General features: G+C 34.3%; 1 protein-coding gene across 1 annotated transcript in view; it reads left to right on the top strand.

Annotated features, from left to right (window-relative positions):
• Nucleotides 1–23,206, top strand: part of LOC123230741 (zona pellucida binding protein) — a 95,265-nt gene that overhangs the window by 65,096 nt on the left and 6,963 nt on the right. Inside the window, exon 7 of the mRNA XM_044656899.1 lies at nucleotides 1,378–1,555. Within this exon, the coding sequence (XP_044512834.1) occupies nucleotides 1,378–1,555 (178 nt within the window). The remainder of the gene's footprint in view (nucleotides 1–1,377; nucleotides 1,556–23,206) is intronic.

Genomic DNA, 23,206 nt, shown 5'->3' on the forward strand with positions numbered 1-23,206 from the left:
GAAGGCAGAGGAACTTGGGTGGAGCTGTTCACTTCCCCCTTTCCACCATCCCTGATGACATTATTTCACTTCGCCCACCCTTCTGCCCAACAGCCAAATGGAGTGCGCAGGGAGTAAGGTGGGTGGCTCACAGGTGGCAGAATTGGAGGGGAACAGAGAGCTTGGACCCCTTCCCTCCTCCTCTCTACACTTGCTGAGGACATTTCTCACTTCACCCTCCCCTATGCCAAGAAGCCTAATAGGAGCACTTCCTCCCTCCTCTTTGTGGGGTAAGGAGAGGCACTGCATGTTGTCTCTGGTGGGGGCCAGCATGGCACTTGGTCTGGGGGTGGGGTGGGGGCAGGGCCCAGCACTCCATCTCTAAAAGGTTTGCTATCACTTTACTATGTTGTAAGAAACAATGATTGTAATGAATGCAAAAAAGAATAATGCAAAGCAAAGCAAGCAGAGCCAAAAAAAATATACTCTTTGGCTACAACAATGAAAATAATTTTTTTTAATCCCAAACCAATGGAAATAAATGTTCCAAGATTACAAAGAAAAATCTTGTCCCCCAAAAAGGGATATGACAAGATGATTCTCCTAATTCTTTTAGAGAGTTGGCAGGAACTATGTGTTATTGAGTTGGGTCTTCCAAGGGTATTGATCAGTACATATTGTCAGATTCTAAAGTATTTTTATCTTTTTTTTTCTATTCCTCTTTTAAAAAACAAAACAAAACACTTTTGTTGTATGGAATGGCTCTCAGGAGAAATCTCAGTGATATGAAAACAAAATATCTATATTTATGTATTTAATTGAAGACATATTGAAATTAGTAATTTAATAAGATCTTGCTGGATGATCTCTATCTCAGTAAGTACTAAAGAATAAGAGGGCTCTAGATTTTAAAATTAATATCTAATATCTCCAAGTTTAATATTTATAAAGTTTATTATTAAAACTAGAGAGAGCTCACCTAAGCCACTCACTTTGAAAAAAGGGAGCAAGGGGGAGGAGAAACCGAAACTATATACAGAGAATGTAACAGAGCTAATGTAAACAAAAGGGAAAAAAGAATTGTTGGGAAACGTAGTCCAAGAGTTCAAGATTCTAATTAATACAGGACTAGGATGGAATTGGAGCTGTGAATTAAAGAAAGAGGAGTAATTTGGGATACAAGAATGAGAATTGATAAATGATAAATAAAAGAATGTTGAGGGTCCTGAGCCTGTGTGGCATACATAATAATTAACTATTTAGTATTATATAGGAACATCTAAAAATGCAAACTGCACTCTGAACTTTTCTTTTTTCCAAACTGCAAACAAATAAATTCCATTTTAGATGTAATATACAACTAACTTTTAAAAAATCTATATATTGTTAATTTTTTAGGCTCAAAATCTCATAAAGAGGTTTTTTGTCCATCAAGTAGAAGTTCTGGAAAAGCGTTCAGAGCCACTTCCTGAGATATACTTTATTGAAGGTACTCTGCAAATGGTGGGGATTGATCGTTGCAATCCAGGATATGGAATAAATGCTTTGACGCATCCAGATTGCGCTGATTGTTGTGGTATGTAATTAGTTGAATGTTATTAAAATAGCATTTTCTTAGTTTTTTAAGATTATAATGACACTTGCTCTTTTATTTGAAATTGCTATTTAATCACATATTTAATTTAAGTGCAATTATACATTTTGAGATAAGACAGAAAACTTGAGAAAGAAAATGATGGAATTGATAATCAAAGTAGATCTTGGTGTTAAAATAGGTAGCAGTGGGGCCATGGAAGTGGCAGCTGGAGAATCAAGAATGCAGTAACAGAATTGTGGTTATTTATACTTAGAATTAGAGAATTTAAGAGTTAGAAGGAAGTTCAACAGCTATCTTTTTCAAAATTCATACACAAAAAGGATTCTCCCCTATATAACACCAGCCTCTGCTTAAAGACCTCTAAAGAAATCGAATGTATATCTTCTTCTACAACTCCTTTCCTTTTTTTAGATAGCTCTAATTGTTAGCAAGATTTTACTGGTATTGAGCCTAAATTACAGCATTTGTCCATTACTCCATTACTCTTTGCATCTTCAGTCTAATATTGCTGAGTTTACACTTTGCACATGAGTTCCACTTGTGCATGGCAACCCTTCACTTCATATATTTGAAGTCAGATACCATGTGATCCATAAGGCTTCTCTTCTTCTTGTCAGCCATGCTCAATTCCTTTCACCAATACTCATATGACATGGAGTCAATGCTTATTTTAGTTGCTGTCCTTTGGACACTTGTCAGATTATTAATCTCAAATTTTGGCACTTAGATTTTAGTACAATACTCCAGATGAAGTCTGACAAGGGCAAAGAACAGTAGGAGTATTATTTCGCCATTTTTGGAAGCTACACCTTTTAAAAAATTTTTATTTTTATTGTCATTCAAAATAAATTTCCATGTTGACCATTGTTGTGAGAGCACACTCATACATAACCAAAACCCCCAAATCAAACCAGAAACACACTGATGTGAAAGATAGTTTGCTTTGATCCTCATCCATCTGACTCCAACGGTTCTTTCTCTGGAAGCAGACAGCATTCCCCATCTTAAGTCTTTCAGGACTGTACCAGATCATTGCATTGCTGAAAGTAGCCATGTTTTCACAGATAATTATTATACAATATTTTAGTTACTGTGTACCATAGTTCTTGTATTGATTCCAGGGTAGAAGAGTGGTAATGGCTAGGCAATGGGGATTAAGTGACTTGCCCAGGGTCACACAGCTAGGAAGTGCCTGAGGCCACATTTGAAACTAGGACATCCCACCTCTAGGCTTGGCTCTCAATCCACTGAGCCACTTAGCTGCCCCCCTGATCTGTTCTTAATGAAGCTATTTTCTTTGCAATCACCTTTTCACTTTCCAGATATTGGCAGCCTCCTCTTTAATAATCTATTCTAGAATTTCCCCAGGAATAAATACAGGACAACTTTGCAGAACTATATTTTGCAGACCATTTTATCCTATTTTTGGATTATTTGGTTATTTTATTTTCCTCTAATCTTGTGGTAACTCTTCTTTTTTCTATGATATTCAAATTTCATAGTGTCTTAGCTTTCATATCTTCCAGTTCTTTATAGTAAGGCCTCTTGGATGTAGTTTAAATGGGCCAGGCAACCTGACCTTGCCTAAGGCAGTTAGGTGTTAGTCCTTGACTATTTATTATCTTGGTTATCAACTCTCAGTTTGTCATTTTTGTTCTATTATTTCTAGCATAAATGTCATTTTCTTTTGCAGAAAAAAAATCACAAAAGAAATGGAGCCACATTCTATCTTTGTCAGTTGTCATTTTTTTGTGCATGCCCAAGCTAAGGTCTTACTCTCTTTGATTCTTCTCTTTCTCTCAATACAACTAAACAAAACCCTTTTTTTGAAATCCTGACCTTCCTTCCCCAGCCTCATGTATTCTGAGTTTGGGCATTCTTGACCCTTTTTTTTTAATAGGGCCAGGCCATGCTCTTATGTTTTTGTTTTTTTTTTACCTTGCTTTGCTTCTCTCTTTTTTCTATTTCTTTTAAAAATCTAAGTTTTTATCAACATAATTCTCTTCAAACAAATATTGTTTTTTACTCCTAGTTGGCATGGTTTCCTTATTTGTTTTTATAATTTGATTCATCTTCCGTCCTGCTTGGGCTAACTTCTTCTGAAGCATTTTAGTCCAGGAGATTCTATATATTTCTCTTCTGAACTCTTCTTTCCCCCATGTCTATGGTACGTGTCAGACTATGCCAAGACTTATTCTTCAATATCATAAATCAAGGATGGAATATACATTTTTTCTCCCAATCTTTATTTTCACCCTAGCAACTAGTTTCTCTTTATCAATGAGAATCAGATCTAGAATACAATTTCCCTTTGTTAGTTCTGTAACTTTTTGAAACTATATTATCCATAATGCAAATCAAGAATTTATTAGTTGCTCTAAATTTAGCAGATAGCTTTGACCTATGTGTGAAAAATTGAGGGCCTTTATCATTCCTGTGTCATGCCTCTGTCAGACATGATCTATTTCTAAAAGTCCTAATCTGTTTCCCCTTTTTGTCTGTATGGGACAAAAATAGTTTTGTTTCTCTTTTCTTTAATCTTTCCCAGATATTCTCTGTCATGCTTCCTCCTTCTAGTTCCTAGATTCCCTCACAGAAGTCTTTTTTTCTTAATATAAAAATGCCATTTCACTCTACTTTTCTGTATTCTGTTTCTTTTAAGTATTCTTGTCCTGTGCCATAGTCCATTCAAGTATATCAACCCATCAAGTGTTAGCAATAACTAGGGAGCCAACATTGTCCACTTGAGTTAGGACCGTTCCTTCCTCTTTGTTGCCTAATTTTTGAGCATATGCATTCAGACATTTGGGCTATAGCTTTTACTACTGGCTCTTTCCTTAGTTTTTGTCTCTTGTGTATTTCTCAGAATGTGAGCTTCTATTTTTCCTTCTTTCCTACTAAAAATAGTAAAAGAAGAAAGAAAAAAGAAGGAAAGAAAGATATCTTTCCTAACCTACACAAAATCAAAACTCATTCCCATTGGTTTTAATTACTTTATTTAATGTTATCTTTGAATTTTTACAGTCAGTCCTCTCATTTCAATGCTCTTTTGGTATTTCTTTTCTTTTTCCTTTTAAGATGGAAAGTATGAATCATTCTTTTATCTGATTTTATATTCCATAAGCTAAAAAGTACAGTTTCCCAAGAATGGATGTGGGTTGTGTGTAGATGTATAGGTGAGTTTAAAGGCATTAACCTTCCATATTTCACATAATAATATAGAATTGTCTTGGAAAATTATTTTTCAATCTTTGCTAAAAAAAAAAGAGGCTTGTCAATAAGTTTTCTTCCTGTTCTACTCCATATTACATGCCAAAGCCAGAGCTTAGCTCTGATTGTATTACTACTGCAAAAAAAAAAATGTTACCTTTGTGAACTACCAAAGAGTTTAAAATCCTTACCTTGTCAGGAGAGACCTTCTACAATCTAATTCTAACCTACATTTCCAGCTTCATCTAATACCATTTTCCTTCTGGACAAAATGATTTATTTATTGCTTCCTGAGCACCTTTGTGTTTTCCTGCTCTGCCATTGCTTACACTATTCTCAGTACCTAAATACTTTTCATGTTGGAAAACCATCCATCTTTCATTGATAAACTACTTCTACATAAAACCTTATTTCCCATATCCAGTAGTGACTTATCCCTTTTCCGAACCCCTATAGAACTTAGTAATCTTTTAAAGTAACTAATATTCTATTTATTTGTAAACATGTCTTTTCATTCAAAATAATTATTTTAACATTTATTTAACTCAGATACAGTTTTTTTTCAGTGAAATGACTATAAAACGATTTAAATACTATTTTATAGTATTATATAGTATGAGGGCAAGATGCTGCAGCTAGATGGCCAGTGCCAAGCCTGGAGTCAGGAAGACTCATCTTCCTGAGTTCAAATCTTACCTCACAAACTTGCTGTCTGTGTCTGGGGAAGTCCCTTAAGTCTGTCTCAGTAATAATCTGGAGAAGGAAATGACATATTGCTCTCATATCTTTGCCAAGAAAACTGCATATGGGGCCACAGCAAGACAGATAAAATTGTAAATGGCAGAACAACAAAATGAGGGCAAGGCTTAATGTTTGATTTATCTTTGCATGTCTCTTTATATCTCATTAAATGTTTTGTACCTGGTATGATCTAAAGGAATATTGCCTTGAATTTTAACTTGTTGAATAAATTATCACCATTAAAGAATAGCAATTACAAGCATTTCATGTGATTTTTTCTCCTTTAGGACCAATTGTTGAGTAAACTTCTTTATTTTTTTATAAGATATAGTTTTTGATAGACCTTTCTGCTATTTGTTACATTATGCTGTGCATTTTTGTCATCTTATCCTCATGCATTAACACTAAGTGTATGGCTTAAAATTGAATTAATATACCAAAAGGTATGAGAAATAAGATGAAACACATAGAAACATAGCATATCTCAACATTTCCTTGCTTCCATATATTTGCAACATTTTGTGGTCATGTAGCATATCTATAAGGACTATTTAAAATCCTTGAAACAGTATGAATATTTAGTAGATTCACAAAATATTTATCTCCTGTTTCTTGACTCTTTGGGATAAGAAAAGTTTAGTATATTTTTAAAAGATATTAAGCATGGTCCTTTCAAATTACATCACTTGCCATCTAAAATATGTAAATAATTCATTTTTTACTATTTTCTCTTCATTTTGCTATATAAAAATTAAGAAGTAAAATTATATTGTCTGCTTCATTTTATAAATACAAAAGAAATTTATGCATCATGATTTTTCCAGTTCATCACAGAATGATCACATTTAATTCTATTGTTTTGGAATGTAGTATTGTGTATCTGTTACCATGTACCTGAGTGGATATAAGTGAAGAACCATGTAAATTGCTAAGATCTCTTTTAGCCCTAAAACACTATGATTCTTTCTCTAAGATATGGTCCCTGACTGCAAGAAATTTATTATCAAGTTGAGGAGATGGCATTCATATCTGAAATAATTAGCAACAAAACAGTATATTGTCAAGTGTCCAGTTACATCTAAAATTTAAAAAAGACAATTTATAAGAAGAATATAGTCGTATAAGTCACATGCTTCATAAGGAAGAGAGAATTGTCGAGAAGTGTCCTGGATAAGTTGGAGTGAGCTAGCTTTTAAAGAGTGGTAATACTGAAAAGAGCAGGGCTACAACATTAGCAGGAGAAAGCATGAATACGAAAGGGATACGAGACAGTGCAGCAGAAATGAAGCAAGATGATCCGCTCAACTGATGATTCTATGAAGTGTGATGGATGGCGTAGCTTGGACTGGCATTGTGTAGAGCCTTCGAATGCAAGTATGGAAGTTTGGCATGGCATGGTAAGCAGGCAAGTGCTATTGTAGGTTTATAAAAGTATCAGCATTTTAATAGCACCCTTGTTTATGACCAGAGCCCTTCTTGCCTTGCTAGTCTTTTTCATGCCATCACCTGCTCTTCAGGACTTCCTTTATCACACTACCCTAATAATCCTAATGGATAGCTTTAGTCAGAGACAGCTAAGGGGCTAAGTGGAACATCGGGCGTGGCATCAGGAAGACCTGAGGCCAAATGCCATCTCAGACACACTCGCTGGGTAAGTCACTTACCCTGTATTTGCCTTAGCCCATTTGAGCAGGGGAGGGTAAAGCACTCCAGTATCCTTGCCAAAAAATACCCATGGACAATATTAGTATGCCATGGTCCTTGGGGATGCAAAGATTTGGACATGATTGAATAACTGAACAGCAGCTTTATTCATATGACACGTAAGTGTAGATCTTGCTTCAGATGTTTGCGAGTGGTATGACTCTGGACAAGTCTTTTGATCACTTTCTACCTCAGTTTCCTTCTTTGTAAAAGAGGGAAAATAGGAACACCTACCTCATAATGTTATTTTGAGAATGAATTATAAAGTGCTTTGCATATCTTAAAGTGTTATATAAATGTAAGTTATTTTTGTCATCGTCATCATCATCTCAAAAATTCAGTTGCTTCCTGATTTTTACATTATAATAAATTATAAAATTTTCCTGTTGGCATCCAAGATCCTCCAAAAATGGAACCTATTTTTCAGGTGCCCTCCAAGACTGGTCCCTTTAAAATTGCCTTCATTATTACCATCGCAGATTATTCTCTCACCTCTTCTTGTTCTGACCTTTTCCCAATCCATGCCATAGGCTACGCCGCCTCTCAGGTCTGGACTAGTCTCTTCTCTACAAAGTATATTCGTTAAGTCTCTCTATTTCTTCAAGGCCACGTGCTGTTTCATCCATGGTATCTTCTCGAGTCCTCCCCCAATTCTGTGTATCGAAGCATTTTGCCTGGACCTTTCCTTGCATTTCTTTTTCTATCCCATGTATTATTGTCATTTGTCTATATGTCTTTTTCTCTTTTTAAATTGTAAATTCTTTGAGAACAGAGTTTGGACCATATCTATATGTCCTGAGCACGTAGCACAATACTCACAGGTTATACATTTAATAAACTTTTCTTAACTTTCTTCAATAGATTTAACAATTAATGTTAATAATTTCTTAGAGTGGGTACTTTTCTTAATTGATTAACTCTTTTTCCTATGTGTTAAAGCAGTGATGGGCAAACTTTTTAAAGAGGGGGTTAAAGGAAAGGAAATGCTCATCTGTCAGTTGTGTTATTTGGAATTTTTGGGGTTCCATTGAGTGGTATTTGGGGCTCATTTGAGTTTTAAATATTTAGATATATGACAAACTTCCTGTGGACATTTAGGGGGCTTGGAAACTACATTTCCCATGATTCCTCTTGTAATGGAGGTAGACAGGAAGTGTGATTACATAAACAGAAGCCTATAAGATTCCTGGGGTCATTGGAGGCACTCTCTTTTTGGTACCTGAGCTCTTTGGTCCCGAAGGAGCCAGGCGCCTGGTCTATGGGGAGAAGGCATGGCGTGGACTTTGAAATAGATCTCAGCAGGCACGTGGTCAGTCTTTATTTTACCAACATGGCCTTAATTGAAATATTAATACTTCTTTTAATATCAGTCTATATTTATTATAATTACAGCACAGTCTGTTTCTAAGGCAATTCTTTCGAAGTTTCATTGTATTGTATCCTACTCGTATGCGTCAGATTAGGAATAATGTCCCCTGGATAGAACATTTCAGGGGCCGCATCTGGCCCTCAGGCCGTGGTTTGCCCATCACTGTGCTAAAGTATCATGCAATTCCCTGATTGAACCAGAGTTTATTGAGTACTTTGCTGTTTCTTGTACAAAGTAGTAGCAGTCTAAAAACTGAAAAGAGAACACTCTACTCAAGAAGATATTTAAGTAATCCTCTAAATTGGAACATAGTAGAAAATATGACCATAATAACACTAGACACAAGAACAAATTAACATACAAAGTGCACTTAAAATCCACTGAGGTGTGAAATGGCATTCTGGATAGGAGCACATAAAATATATGAGGGAGAGTTTTGTGAAAATAACTTTATTTGCCAAATGAAGGTGCAACACTAGGAGTTGATGCTCAATAAAGAAGATTGAGACAACTGATGTTTATTGAGTAAAGGATATTTACTTTCTCGGCAGTAGGTTAAGTAAACACTGGGTTTTCTATTTACTTTACTGTTTCTAAACTTTCCCCTAGATGGCAGACCAGGATTGGCTGCAGAAAGATTACTTGCATATAAAAAATTCTACACACATTATTACATATGATTTCTCCTATATTTAGCAATTTATTATGTTGATTTCAATTGTTAAAGCCTTCTGGATGATTTCAGAAGTATCAGATGGAAATGCTTTATTTTTGATGTAATTATGTAGTCACCATAGGAAGAGTAACTTTTGTATTAAATACTTATCAAATCTTTTTTCCCTATATTTATAATTTGAAACACAAAACCATCATCAGAGATCTGACAAATCATAGATTAGTGTATCCAGTATTTTTTTTGTTAAAATGCAGATTATGCTTATTATACTGCTTCTTTAATCCCATACATAGTACTATAAAATATTTCTTTTACAAAGAGAGCAATTATAAATCACCTTTAAATGATCATCATAAATAATGACTAAAATTTTCACTGGGTGTTATCCTTTCCAATTAATAAAGATTTACATCTTTCATCTTTTCATATATAACTCTGACATTTGATTAGAAGAGCAGGGATAACATTTTCCCCATTTGATCTGTTTTGAATTTCCCCCATTTTTCTGTTTTGAAAACGTTGCTAGTAAGACCTTTTTTAATGTACACCGTACTTATGTAGAATAATAATACTAATATAATTTACTAATATTAGCTAACATTTATATATTGATTTAAGGCTTGCAAAGCCCTCAATATAATGTCATTATATCCTCACAACAACCCTCAGATGTAGGTGCTGCTATTATCCCCATTTCCAGATGGGGAGACTGAGTCTGGGAGGTTAAGTTACCGCCCAGGGTCAAAATAAATAACTATTACTCACATTACTTTGTCACTTAACTGCCATCGCAACAGTGAGCAGCAAATTGAGACTGTAACAACTTTCTGTCTTTTCTTTTCCAGGACCAAATAAGTTTATACATATTCAACATTTAACATGTGAAAGAAAGGATAATCATTAATGCGTAAATGCTTTCTTCTGGCAACATAGAAGTTTATTTGTTTCAGTTTAATTGTTATAAACATGTATATACATATGTATAATTAACATGTTCTTTAAGACAAGATTCAGAAGGTGCTGGGAAAAGTGAGCACCAAATAATATCACCAAAAGGAAAAATATTTCATAATAAAATTATTTCATCCATTATATTTGTAGCCCAGTAGCTAGCATAATACCCTAATATATAGTAGGAGCTTAATAAATGTTTATATAATGATAGAGAATTACAAATTGTAAAGTGCTTAGCATAGTGCCTTGTATATAATTAACACCACACAAGTGTTATTATTGTTAATTATTACTTTTGTGAAAGTCATTTCTTTTCAGCTATCTACATATAGTCAGCACATTGAGTTAGAGCAAACTTCAAAGTAAATACTAAATTAAAAGTACAAAAATAAAAGTAACTATGACCTGATATGTTTAAAACAAAGTTTAATGTGAAAAACAGATAATGGATGAAAGAGCAAACATGGAAGCAGATTATTGCCATTTTCCTAAAGAAGTATTGCCCATATAAATTATTTCCACAATGAGTAGACCAGAAGAGCTTAGAAACTGCCTTGATCTTCTTGCTAATTGGTGAGAAAGCAAAAACAGTTTGGAATATAAATTCTTTTTTCAAATCTTACAAAAAAGAATAGCAGAAGATTGTTGGCAGTATCACCTCACACAAGAGGAGAAATTAGTGGAAGGATAAATATGTGCAAAGAAACCTTGGTGAGAGATTCAGTTAAGATGCATCATCTTGAGATCAGTTAAGGATTAAAGTGGAAGAACGGCAAACATGAAAACTGGAAAATATATGCAAATGATCCTGTAACAAGTAATTTTCTCTATAAAGGACAATATTGCCATCACACTTGAATTCAAACATCACAGACCCTGCATGATGATGTAGATATTTCACTAACGTAAACAAGGATGGGAAGAGCAGCAGTATACTCAGATGAGATTTATGCTGAAGATGACACAATTTTAAGGATACTGAAGAATTGAACAGCAAGGTATATGAAAAGGAGGGAAAAACCAAGTAATTTGGAAAAATCACAAATTGTAATATTTTAAAAAGATAATTCAGAGATCAATAATTGCTGACCTATATTTCTTCTTTCCCATCACTATGAAATTTTAAAAATACATTTAATTATTAATTTAATAAATATTATCATCTAAATTTCTGTATCCCTTCCTTTCTGAAAGAAATGACCATTTTTTTAAAAGATGAGAAATAAAAAATTAAGCAAAATTAATCAATACATTAAAAAAATCAACAAAAGGTTCCACACCTCCAAAATCTCTCCTCCACTTCCTAAATAGGGGAGAGATGTGAGGATATTGCTTGTCATACCTCTTCTTCGAGGCCAGGCTTGTTCTTGCAAACTTTTGTTTGTTCTTTTGCAAACTTTATTTCAGTTGTTTTGCCATAGTTGGTATTTCCATTTATTTTGTTATATTGTATATGTTGTTTTCTTGGCTCTTCTTTCTTCATCTTGCATCAGTGCATATATGTCTTTTATAGTTCCCCATATTCATCATACTTCTTGTTTCTTAGAGCACATTAATTAATATTCCATTGCATTCATGTACCACAATTTATTTAGCCACTCCCCAGTCAGTGGATACATATTTGTTTTCAGTTCTTTTCTGTCACAAAAAGTACTACTATAAATATTTTGGTGTAAATGGTGTTTTTATTTTTTAATCAGTGAACTTCTTCCTGTAAGTATAAGCTGGGAAGTAGAAGTCTTAGTCAAAATCTGGACATCTGTAAGAATTGAAATTCTTGGATAGGTTATATTTATTAATTTAAACTTAATTTATTAATCAACTACTTAATACAATCTATTGACACCCTCCACAATCTGAATGAGGACCCAAAAGCATGAATGGGGCAAAAGAGTGGGACCAAAGAAAGCAGGAGAGTTCTTCTACAGGCCAATAGTATCCCCTGTGACCTCATTACCCAGTCCTTCCCCTGGACTTCCCAAGACATCTCTGATTGGTAAATAGCCACTGAGGAAATGGACTTAGAGACCCCCAACTCCTTCCTCATTACTTCATCACAGAGGGTGGTAGGTCTTTGTTCAGGGAGGAAGGATGCCACCATACCCTTTCCTTCTTGCCACATGCCTGGCTCATTATAGTCCTACAAGGAAGCTAGAGCTTACTAACTTTTTTTAACCTAAGAGAGTTCTTATTTACAGGTAAATAAGAAAAAGAACTCTACCAAGCCTCTAACGAAAGCTAGCCCATGAGATGCCTTGAAGGCTGGGAGAAAATGACTAGCTTGGAAGGTGGCTGACCTTCAAAACTAGAGGTTTAAGAAAGGTTTCACATAAAAATGTTTACAATTCAATATTAATTTTCTTTACATTTTAGCCACTTTTTACAAAATCCCAAATTTCTGTTCAAAACATCTGTGCTAATTCACATCTCTCTCAATGTTGCATTCATCTTTCCATACCCTTCCAATGTGAACCATTGCCTTCTTTTGTCATCCTAATATTCTGAGTGTGAGATGAAACCCCAGAGTTGTTTTGAGTTCCTTTTTTTTAAACCCTTACCTTATGTCTTAGAATCACTATTGTGTATTGGTTTTAAGGCAGAAGAGTTGTAAGGGCTAAGCAATGGGGGTTAAGTGACTTGCTCAGGGTCACACAGCAAGGAAGTGTCTGAGTACAGATTTGAACCTAGGACCTCCTGTTTTTAGATCTGGTTCTCAATCCACTGAACCACTCAGCCCTTCACTCCCCCCCCTTTTTTTCTTATTAGCCATTTGGAGCTTCATTTATATATTGTTAACAATTTGCAATTCTTTTGTGAATTTTTTGTTCATATCCTTTGATCACTTATCTTTTGGGGAATGACTTATTTTAGATTTTTATAAGAATAATCTTAACTTTGATGCAATCAAGTATGAAAAGGAAACAGGCAAATCATAAATATTCTATAGTACCTCACATATTTATAATTAGACAACTGACTTAAAAATACGAAGAATGTAAGAACACACCATGCTTTTATTAATTTACTTAGCAAAAAAACTTTTTATTTGAACATTTGAAAATAAAATGAAAATTTATTTGAAAAAACCCATAAGGGTTCTCCTCCAGTAAGGTTTTTCCAATGAAAATTTAAAAGCAATGAGATTCCTCAAAAGATTTATTTAAGAAAAAAAATAGATATTTTCAGTTCCCTGCTGATATTTAATATGAAAGGCATAAAACAGGGAGGTATCTGCTTAACAAAAAGTGTCTTTATTTCTTGTATAATATCAATTTCTGAATCAAAATGGGATGAGACAGGGAAATCCCTTTTAAGTAATAAGATACTCTGAATCCTCCTGTTTGTTTATGACAGTGATGGGCAAACTTTTTAAAAAGGGGAGAAAGGAAAGGAAATGCTCATCTGTCAGTCTGTTTCTAAGGCCACTCTTTCAAAGTTTCATTGTATTGTATCCTACTCATTGTATTCCTCAGATTAGGAATAATGTCTGGCAGCTGGAGAGAACATTTCAGGGGGGCCGCATCTGGCCCATCGCTGGCTTATGACATAATGCTGGTTACGTCACACCCTAGAACATTGCAGAGGCTCACAAATCCAATTCGTTATCCATAATAAATGGTTTGGCATAACTGTCTACATGGCAGAAAGGATGGTTCAAGAACAGCTGTGGATTCAACAGTGATAGGCATTCAAGTGATCAAATCATAGAATTAGCCCTTCAGTATGTATTTTGGACAGAAACCGGGCCCAAAATTTTGAAAATGGAGTAATGTATTCTAGAACTCCCCCCCCCCCCCAAAGAAAAATCTATATTTTCAGCACTGCAACAGTTCCAAAATCTCCTTTACAAAGAAATGATTGACTTTGAGAAATAGAAAATGGACAGAGGAGGATTTGTATTCCAATTATTTCTATTTCCTAAAGAAATTTAACCAATAAAAGGAGTTATTTTTAGGAATAACTATTGACTAGAGAGTCGTGAAACGCTGAAGGTACACAAAGGGTAGGTATTAGTTCACCAGACTGGCATGGGGAAATGAGAACAGGCCCGAGGCATGTAGCGCAGCTCCCGGGCACTCTCCCTAATCTTATCAGCAGTCATTCATGGGATCGCACGTGTGTGTGTTTGTGTGTCGACTTGTTTCCCCATCAAAACTCCAAGCAACACACCGAAGGGGCAATGAAAATTAAAGGCGTAAAGTGCCCTTTTGTCTTGGACGATGGATCTTCAGTAATAGTTTCATTTCTGTGATTTTATGAAAGGCACTTGAAAAAGAAACCTTAGAGCCAGTGCCAAGGCTAGAGTGAGAAGCAATATTTGGGCTTCATCAGTGTAAGCCTCGCCTTCCCTAAAGAATTTGTAGATGTCAGCAGGAAAGTAAAATGATTTTTTATACAGACCTGGCAAACACCTCCAGTCTATGAGCACAGATTGGAACCAAATCCACTGAGTTTGAAGTATTCACGGACTACCTACCGCAGGCAGTGACATGAGGGTCCAATGTCTGAAGACTCAGACAGGCCATGCCTCTTCTGTGGAAGTTCATAGGAGCCGCTGGGGACAGCCGTAGGAAGGCACGGACTTGTCCATTTTGAGATGGGATCAAAAGGGAGGTGGAACCCAGATGGTGGAATGATGCTAGCATTTTTGGTGAGCTCTCCCAATACATTTTCTCTACCACAGTTGTTTAAAATGTGCCAAACTGAATTCTGAGCAGCAAGGTCAAGAAAAAAAGTCACACTGAATCATTTTTTCCAGCTTAGGTCAGGTTAGGAATATGGAGAGATCTGTGTGGGTAGTGTTAATGGCATCAGAAAAAGTCCAGGACCCAGAAATGATAACAGAACTGAACATCTGATTGGAAAGAGATCTCAAGGAATTCTTATAATAGCATTGGGAACAGGAATAGGTGCCATCTGGCAGCTCTTTAACCTATTATCCAGGCTGGGGTCATGGTTCCAGGGCAGAGACATAAAATCTGTCATAACGTTGGCGGAGATTTTGTCCTCACTTGGCTATTTATTTTTGAAATAGATAAGGCTTAAACTAGAAAGTATATGATAATTTGTTAGTTTGGCTCTTACTATTATTATAAATTATGGGAAAGAAGAATTTTGTATTAATGTCTAGTCATGAAAAATATCTTATCGTGCTATCAGTTATATGTCTATGTATGTAAACAAACTTGTCTGACTGTCGGATCTGAGTATTTAAATTGTTTCAGAGATTTGTGTGCACAAAACTTAGATTTAAAAAGAAAATCTCCAGGTGTCTTGTGATCTGTGCTCTGTATGGTGAATTTTGAGTTGATGTTCTTTAAAAATTTGAATTAAGAGGTCAACTGAAATGTAAGGGATTTTTATTGGGATACAATTAGAGACTTTGCAAAATTGAAGTAAAATAGAAAACATACATGAATTGGTTTTAAAGTTAGAAACTATGCAGCAAATCATATGACTCTTACCCACTTTAATATTTGTCATGTATTTGAATCCTTAAGAATTATTATTTTTTGCCCTCCCCTCAACAAATAAAGTGAAGTTTAAGTAAGCAACTAGAATGTAAAATTGTAAAATTGTGCTGAGGCAAGTAGCTAGAGAGATTCTTTCATTGAATTATTTAACAAAAGCAGTGGCCAACTTCTTGTTGGGAAGTTAGGCTGAGATGGTTTTGTTCCTCTTAAAAGTTCACAAATTGCCTAGATTAAAATATCCTGTGCCTCTTAATTTTCATTCTAATTTCTTTTGTTCTGAGCCAGCCTGATTTTGGGGGGTGAAGCTACAGTTTGTTTTTCCTTAGCAACAGCTCTTTCAGTGGACACTGAAAGAATTGATTAGGCCTTTGGGGTGGAGACTAAAACTTGATCTAGCTCTTTAAAAGAAAATAGGGATAAAGTTATGGGGAAATGGGGCATTTTAAAATTGAATATTTATAAAAATGACTTTTAAAATTCATGACATCAATTTAAAATTTTTTATCCCTTTCTCCAATATAGCTGCTCCATAATTAGAGGGAAAGTTATTGTCAGGAGTCATTAAGATTTTATTTATCTTACAGAACTATTTACTTGTGAATTATGAAATATTTTTTGTGTAATGATTTAATAAGATTGTGATCTGATTTTATAACTGTGCTTGGATAGTTATTTTGAGATGGATTAATTTGGCTAAAGTAACTAGCATCTTATGTATTAGCTGGATAGCAGATGACAAGTTTGTTTAAGGGAAACTACTGAATACTCACCATCTTATTTTTTATCCCATGAATTAACTGAAAAACAGTGGACTTTTGGGGAAGATTCTGTTTAATTGTTGCTCTTAGTATTTCAGCATTTTCGAAACTACTATTCACTGTGAAAGTTTACGTTGTAATTATTCCTATGACAGATCAGTGTATACCCTGATTGATAGATATTGAGACATGAAAAAAAATAGCAATACTTTGATCCTAAGCTGTTTTTTTTTTTTTTGAAATTCGTGGTATTTAATATTCAATTGATAAAATGAATGGCAAAATATGGTAGGGCAAAGAACGTTGTGATTTATCAATCAAATTCATTGTCTATGGAAGTTTCTCCACATGAATCTTCAAAATTATTATCTCTCTAGATAGATAATAATCACACACAAGCACACAAAATATACACACAAGTGTTAAGACTTCATAGGTCATACATTTTTTTTTGAGAAAAAAAAAGATTTTGCTTTTGAGAAAAAAGAATTTTAAGCTGCTATTAAGTTTTGATTTCACATATCAGTATGTAACCCTGCATAAGGCCATCATTAAGGAAAGTGCCATGTTTTCCTGCAGTCCAAGGTCTGCTTCTGGGAAAGTTAAGAGAATGAGAGAGCAGCTGGGTAGCTCAGTGGATTGAGAACGAGGCCTAGAGATGGGAGGTCTTAGGTTCAAATCTGGCCTCAGACACTTCCTACCTGTGTGACCCTGGGCACATTGCTTAGCCCTTACCACTCTTCTCCCTTGGAACAAATACATAGTATTGATTCGAAGACGGAAGGTAAGGGTTTAGAAAAAAAATTTTAAAAATGAAAATGACCTTATGAAGGTGAAGGTTGAATTTTCTTGACTTGATTTCCCTGTCTTGAAAAATAGGGCATTTAAGTGCATCTGAATCTCTCTGTGATTCCCCTTGGTTTCAGGATGAGCCTTTATATTTCATATTTGAATTCAAATAGGACTGAAGGATGAGTTTTGAAGCTGTTTTCATTATATCCCTATTTCTTCCTCTCACAGAACAGTTCTCTTAATCAGAACAATTGATCAGTTAAATATGTGAACAATATATTAATGCTTATCTATTAGTCTAAAGCTAAAACATCTAAGCTATTAGTTTGTAAGATCAAAGCTATTAAACCTGAAGTTATAATTCTTTTCATTCATCTGAACATAATCATATATAGATAAGTATTTGGCCTTGTTAACTGTCATTAATTATTTAAAGTCCTTCAGATAATTTAGAGTAGGATAGGAATGATTAGACAATTAGGCAGTGATCTGGGAACATCTAAACTAGAATATAATTCCATTGTTTGAAAAGGTCATATCAGAGATATTTTTCTATGTGGGGTTAAAATAATTTTGTGCATTTACTTATCTTAGAAAACTATTTTAGAGTCTATCTTTTGTTATCTATAAGTGACATCTAATTCTACTTAACACTTGTTATTTGTTGTGAAACTATCGCTTGTGTATGGGATATACTCTGAAATGCAAGCAGATTACACAAAGATATGGAAAAGATCTAAGAGCCTTACTCTATGTAAATGTAATATTTAGTTTATTTGAGCATAGGTAGAAACTTACTCTATTTCACTATAGACAACTTATTTGACACAATGTAGAATAATTTGCCTAGCTTTTTAATAATCTAATTCTAAGACTTTTGTTATAATAATAAGATAAAACATCTTTTGGATGAATTTGTTCATGTAGCCATTGAGCTTAGGCATAGAAGCCACATGTTTGCAAAGAGCATTGTTGCCTATGGGTTTTGTATAGGATAAAATCCTTAATAGATCTTATCCTCCTGAGAGGGATTGAGAAAATTAAAGTTTGAGAAAGATTAAAGTGAATAAAAAATAATAACAAATAATACAAAATAAGAAATTATTATAATGAAGTAAAATAATTGAAGTGAAAAGACTTTTAAGAATGTAGAAAAGTAAGACAAGCATATATCAAAATGAGTGTTTCTAATTTTTTAAGACATCTGCATTCTAATATCAAGTTTCAGAAGTCATATATGTACATACATTTATATTTATACATATCTTTTTTTTACTATACAAGCTAGCTCTAAAGGTTAAATTCTCATAGATTCTTTTAAATTTCCTTTCAATCTGTTATTGGCAGTTTTCCAAAGCAAGTCTCTAGTTCAGATAAAAATAAATGACAGCTAAAAGTATAGGAAATGAAAATTTCTTAGCACAGAGGTTCATAATTAAATATCCTTTATATTAGTAATTTTAGAATCCTAAGATTTGAGTTAATTCTCATCATCTGACCTAATTAGTGGCAGTACAAAATTTCAGTGATTTAGTGACTGTGTTAAATTGTATTAAGATCTATTTTTTGAGAAAATATAGGGGAAAATGCTATTGGTCACCTGGACCAGGAGAAAACAGATCTTTCAGAGAAACCAGCATGAGTCTGGATGGTAACTTTAGAAGATACCCTCAGGAATCAGGCACCTGCATCATGAAATTCGGAGTTCTTGTACATAACAGATTGGAGGGTGGGGGTTGGGTGATTTACCCTTTTCATACCTCTTCCATGTGCCATTATTTTGTTTGTTTGTAAGACCCTTGTGCCAGAAGAGGAGTGCCCCCAATTGCTGTCAGTGTGCTTATTAAACTCTTTTAACATCATGTTAAGAAACACTCATGTATCATAATTAAGTCTACCATGTAATTTATATTCATCATCACAGTGCTTCATTGGAAAAACTGAGGCCCAGTCTCCATAAGAAACGATGGGGTAATTATGAGAATTTTTCATAAACCCTATTAATTTCTCTATGAGTGTTGTGGTTTGCAAAGATTTACTATATATTTCTCTTTCTGGGTTCTTGATCAAAGACTGCTTTTTACATGTACTTTGAACTTAAGAAACCCAATGAATGTCCCCCTTTTAACAAAATTTGTTTAATAGTAAAGTGAGACAAGCATTCACTTTCTTGTCTATGTGACCCTCATCTCAGTAAGGGTTGATAGCTTGATGGACCACCTTATAATTAGCTATTTTCTAATTAGAGATGTCTTAGAATGTTCAAGAGAAGAGCTGACTAATAAGCTCCTAAAACTCTATTTATATATCTACTTAATGGAGTTTGGGGTCTTTGGTCATTGAAGGGGGCTTCTGACTTTTCACTTTGTTGGTTATAATACTCGCCCAGTAAATAAATTGACATTCTTCCCAAAACCAGTCTCTGGAAATAATTTTAATCATAACAGGGCTTTTGTATACTCTTTCCCACTTGGCCATTTCTACTTTTTAAAAAGTTATTTTCTTCAGTGAATTTTTGTACATTTTCCCATTTGACCATTCTTCTTTTTCAGAAGTTCTTCTCTAAATTTTTGGACATCTTTTTCCATTCATTCTTCTTTTTTTTAAGGCATTATTTTCCTAAGTATTTCTTTGTGCTTCCTTTATAAAGCTGTTGGCTTTTTACCATCCCCCCCTCGCAAATATTTTCTTCCATCCTCATTTCTTTTTCCAGTTTTTCCTCTCCTCTTACTTGATTTTTTAAAATTCATTTTGAGCTCTCCTAGTAATTCTTTTTGATCCTGAGATCAAAGCACATTGTCTTTGAGGCCTTGGTTGTAACTAATTTGACTTTGCTGTCTTCTGAGTTTTTTTTATCCTCCCTATTACCATCATGCTTTCTATGGTCAGGTTATTATTATTATTGTTGTTGTTTGCTTATTTTCCAGCCTATTTCTTGACTTTTAAGTTTATGTTAAGGTTGGGCTCTGCTCTGGTGGTGGAAGAGGCATTGTTCCAAGCTACAGGCTTCTGGGGCAGCTGTTTTCAGAGTTGGTTCGGGGAGGGTCTATAAGTTTTCAGTTCTTCCAAGGTAGTATGATCTAAAGAGAGGTGTAGACACTGCTGTCCAGACCTGTTCTTTGATCTGTGAATGACAATAAAAATTTTTCTGCTCTGGAACTGTGACCAGATTCCATGCTCTCCTGTGGCTGCATATTTTAGTGTGCTATTGCTCCTCCTCACCTTGGTATTGCAACCCGGAAACATAGATTTATAGATATATAGATAATGCAATAAAGTCCTACACCCAGAGACAGCAAAGAACCCAGTATATGACTCCTTTACCCTCTGTGGGATAAAAACTTTGGAAGCTGCTACTGTCATTCAGTATCCATCAAGGTTTGCTGCTGGTTTGCTGGAGTACAAGCTGCACTGGACTCCCTGCAATGAGACAGATCTTTCCTGCCTATATTCTAAGTTGTCTTGGGGAGGAAAATTGTTTTACCTCTTCTTTTTGTTGGTCCTGCCATTCCAGAATTCATTTGGAGGTGTTTTTTTTAAGTTCTTTATCTTTATTTATTTATTTTATTCTGGGTTATACATGTGTTGTCATGCAAAATATATATTTTATTATTCATTTTAAGTGAATAATCTTGTAAAACCAAACCACCAAATCATATACCCAAATAAACAAGTGATAAACCATATGTTTTCATCTGCATTTCTACCACAGTAGTTCTTTCTCTAGAGGTGGTTAGCATTCTTTTTCAGAAGTCCCTCAGAATTTTCCTGGATCATTGTATTGCTGTTAGTAATCTATCACATTTGATCATTCCACAATATCCAAGTTACTGTGTATAATGTTCTCCTGGTTCTGCTTATTTCACTCTGCATCAATTCACTTAGGTCTTCCCAGTTCTTTCTGAAATCATTTTGTTCATCATTCCTTATGGAAAAATTGTATTCCATCACCATCATATACCACAATTTGTTCAGCCATTCCCCATTTGAGGGACATCCTTTTAGTTTCCAATTCTTTACCACTATAAAAAGCACAGCTATAAATATTTTTGTACAAACAGGTTTTTTCCCATTTTATTTTTTATCTTTTTGGGATACACAATTAATAGTGATATTACTGGATCAAAAGGTATGCATTCTTTTATAGCCCATTTGGGAATAATTTCAAATTGCCCTCCAGAATGGTGGATCAGTTCACAACTCCACCAGCAATGCTTTAGTGTCCCATTTTGACACATTCCCATGAACATTTATCATTTTCCTTTACTGTCATATTGGCCAATCTGATAGATGTGAGCTGGAACCTCAGAGTTGTTTTAATCTGTATTTCCTTAATCAAGAGTGATTTAGAACATTTTTTCATATGATTATTGATAGCTTTGATTTCTTCTTTTGAAAACTGCCTATTCATATCCTTTTATCATCTATTAATTGGGGAATGACTTGGATTCTAATAAATTTGACTTAGTTCTTTATATATTTGAGAAATGAGACCTTCATTAGAGAAATTTATTATAAAAATTTTCCCAAAGTTTGTTGCTTTTCTTCTAATCTTGGTTGCATTGGTTTTGTTTGTAAAAAAGCTTTTTAATTTAATATAATCAAAATTATTCATTTTATGTCTTGTAATGTTTTCTATTTCTTGTTTGGTCATAAATTCTTCCTTTTTCCTATGGATGTGACAGGTAAGTTATTCTACATTCCCCAAATTTATTTATAATATTGCTATATTTAAATCATATAGCCATTTTGACCTTATGTTGGCACAGGGTGTGAGATTCTGATCTAAACCTAATTTTTGCCATATTGTTTTCTAATTTTCCCAACAGTTTTTGTCAAATAGTGAGTTCTTATCCCCAAAGCTGGGATCTTTGGGTTTATTGAACACTAGCTTTCTGAGGTCATTTGGCCTTAGTCTAGTCCATTGATCCACCCTTCTATTTCTTATCCAGTACCAGATTGTTTTGATGATTACTGCTTTAAGGTACAGTTTAAGATCTTGGACTGCTAGGCTACCATCTTTCTCATTTAAAAAAAATTGATTCCCTTGATATTCTTGACCTTTTGTTCTTCCAGAAGAGTTTTATTGTTATTTTTTCTAGTTCTATAGAATAGTTTTTTGGCAGTTTGATAGGTATGGCATTGAATAAATAAATTACTTTAGGTAGGATTGTCATTTTTATTATATTAACTCAGTCTATCCATGAGCAATTAATGTTTTTATAATTATTTAGATCTAATTTTATTTGTGTAAAAAATATTTTGTAATTGTATTCAAATAATTCCTACATTTGTCTTGGCAACTATATTCCTCAAATATTTTATATTGTCTATAGTAATTTTGTTTAATTTATTTTATTCTATTTATTTATTTATAAACCCTTACTTTCTCTCTTTGAGCCAAGGCAGAAGAGTGGTAAGGGCTAGACAATGGGGGTCAAGTGACTTGCCCAGTGTCACCCAGCGAGGAAGTGTCTGAGGTCAGATTTGAACCCAGGACCTCCCATCTCTAGGCCTGGCTCTCAATACACTGAGCTACCCAGCTGCCCCCTGTCTATAGTAATTTTAAAAGGAGTTTCTCTTTCTAACTCTAGCTGTTGAGTTTTGTTGGAAATATATAGAAATGCTGATGATTTATGTGGGTTTATTTTGTATCCTACAACTTTGCTAAAGTTATTATTTCAACTGGTTTTTTAGTTAATTTTCTAGTATTCTCTAAATATACCAACATATCATTCATAAAGAGTGATAATTTAGTTTCCTCATTGCCTACTTTAACTCCTTCAATTTTCTCTTTCTTCTCTAATTGCTAAAGCTAGCATTTCTTGTACGGTATTAAATAATACTGGTGATAATGGACATCCTTGCTTCACTCCTGATCTAGGAGTTATTGGAGGGAAATTTGATAAAGCTCAGGAAGTCCCTACCTTTTTGCTGCCATCTTGGCTCTGC

Source organism: Gracilinanus agilis, chromosome 1 (assembly GCF_016433145.1).
Source record: "Gracilinanus agilis isolate LMUSP501 chromosome 1, AgileGrace, whole genome shotgun sequence".
Classification (NCBI taxonomy): Eukaryota; Metazoa; Chordata; class Mammalia; order Didelphimorphia; family Didelphidae; genus Gracilinanus; species Gracilinanus agilis.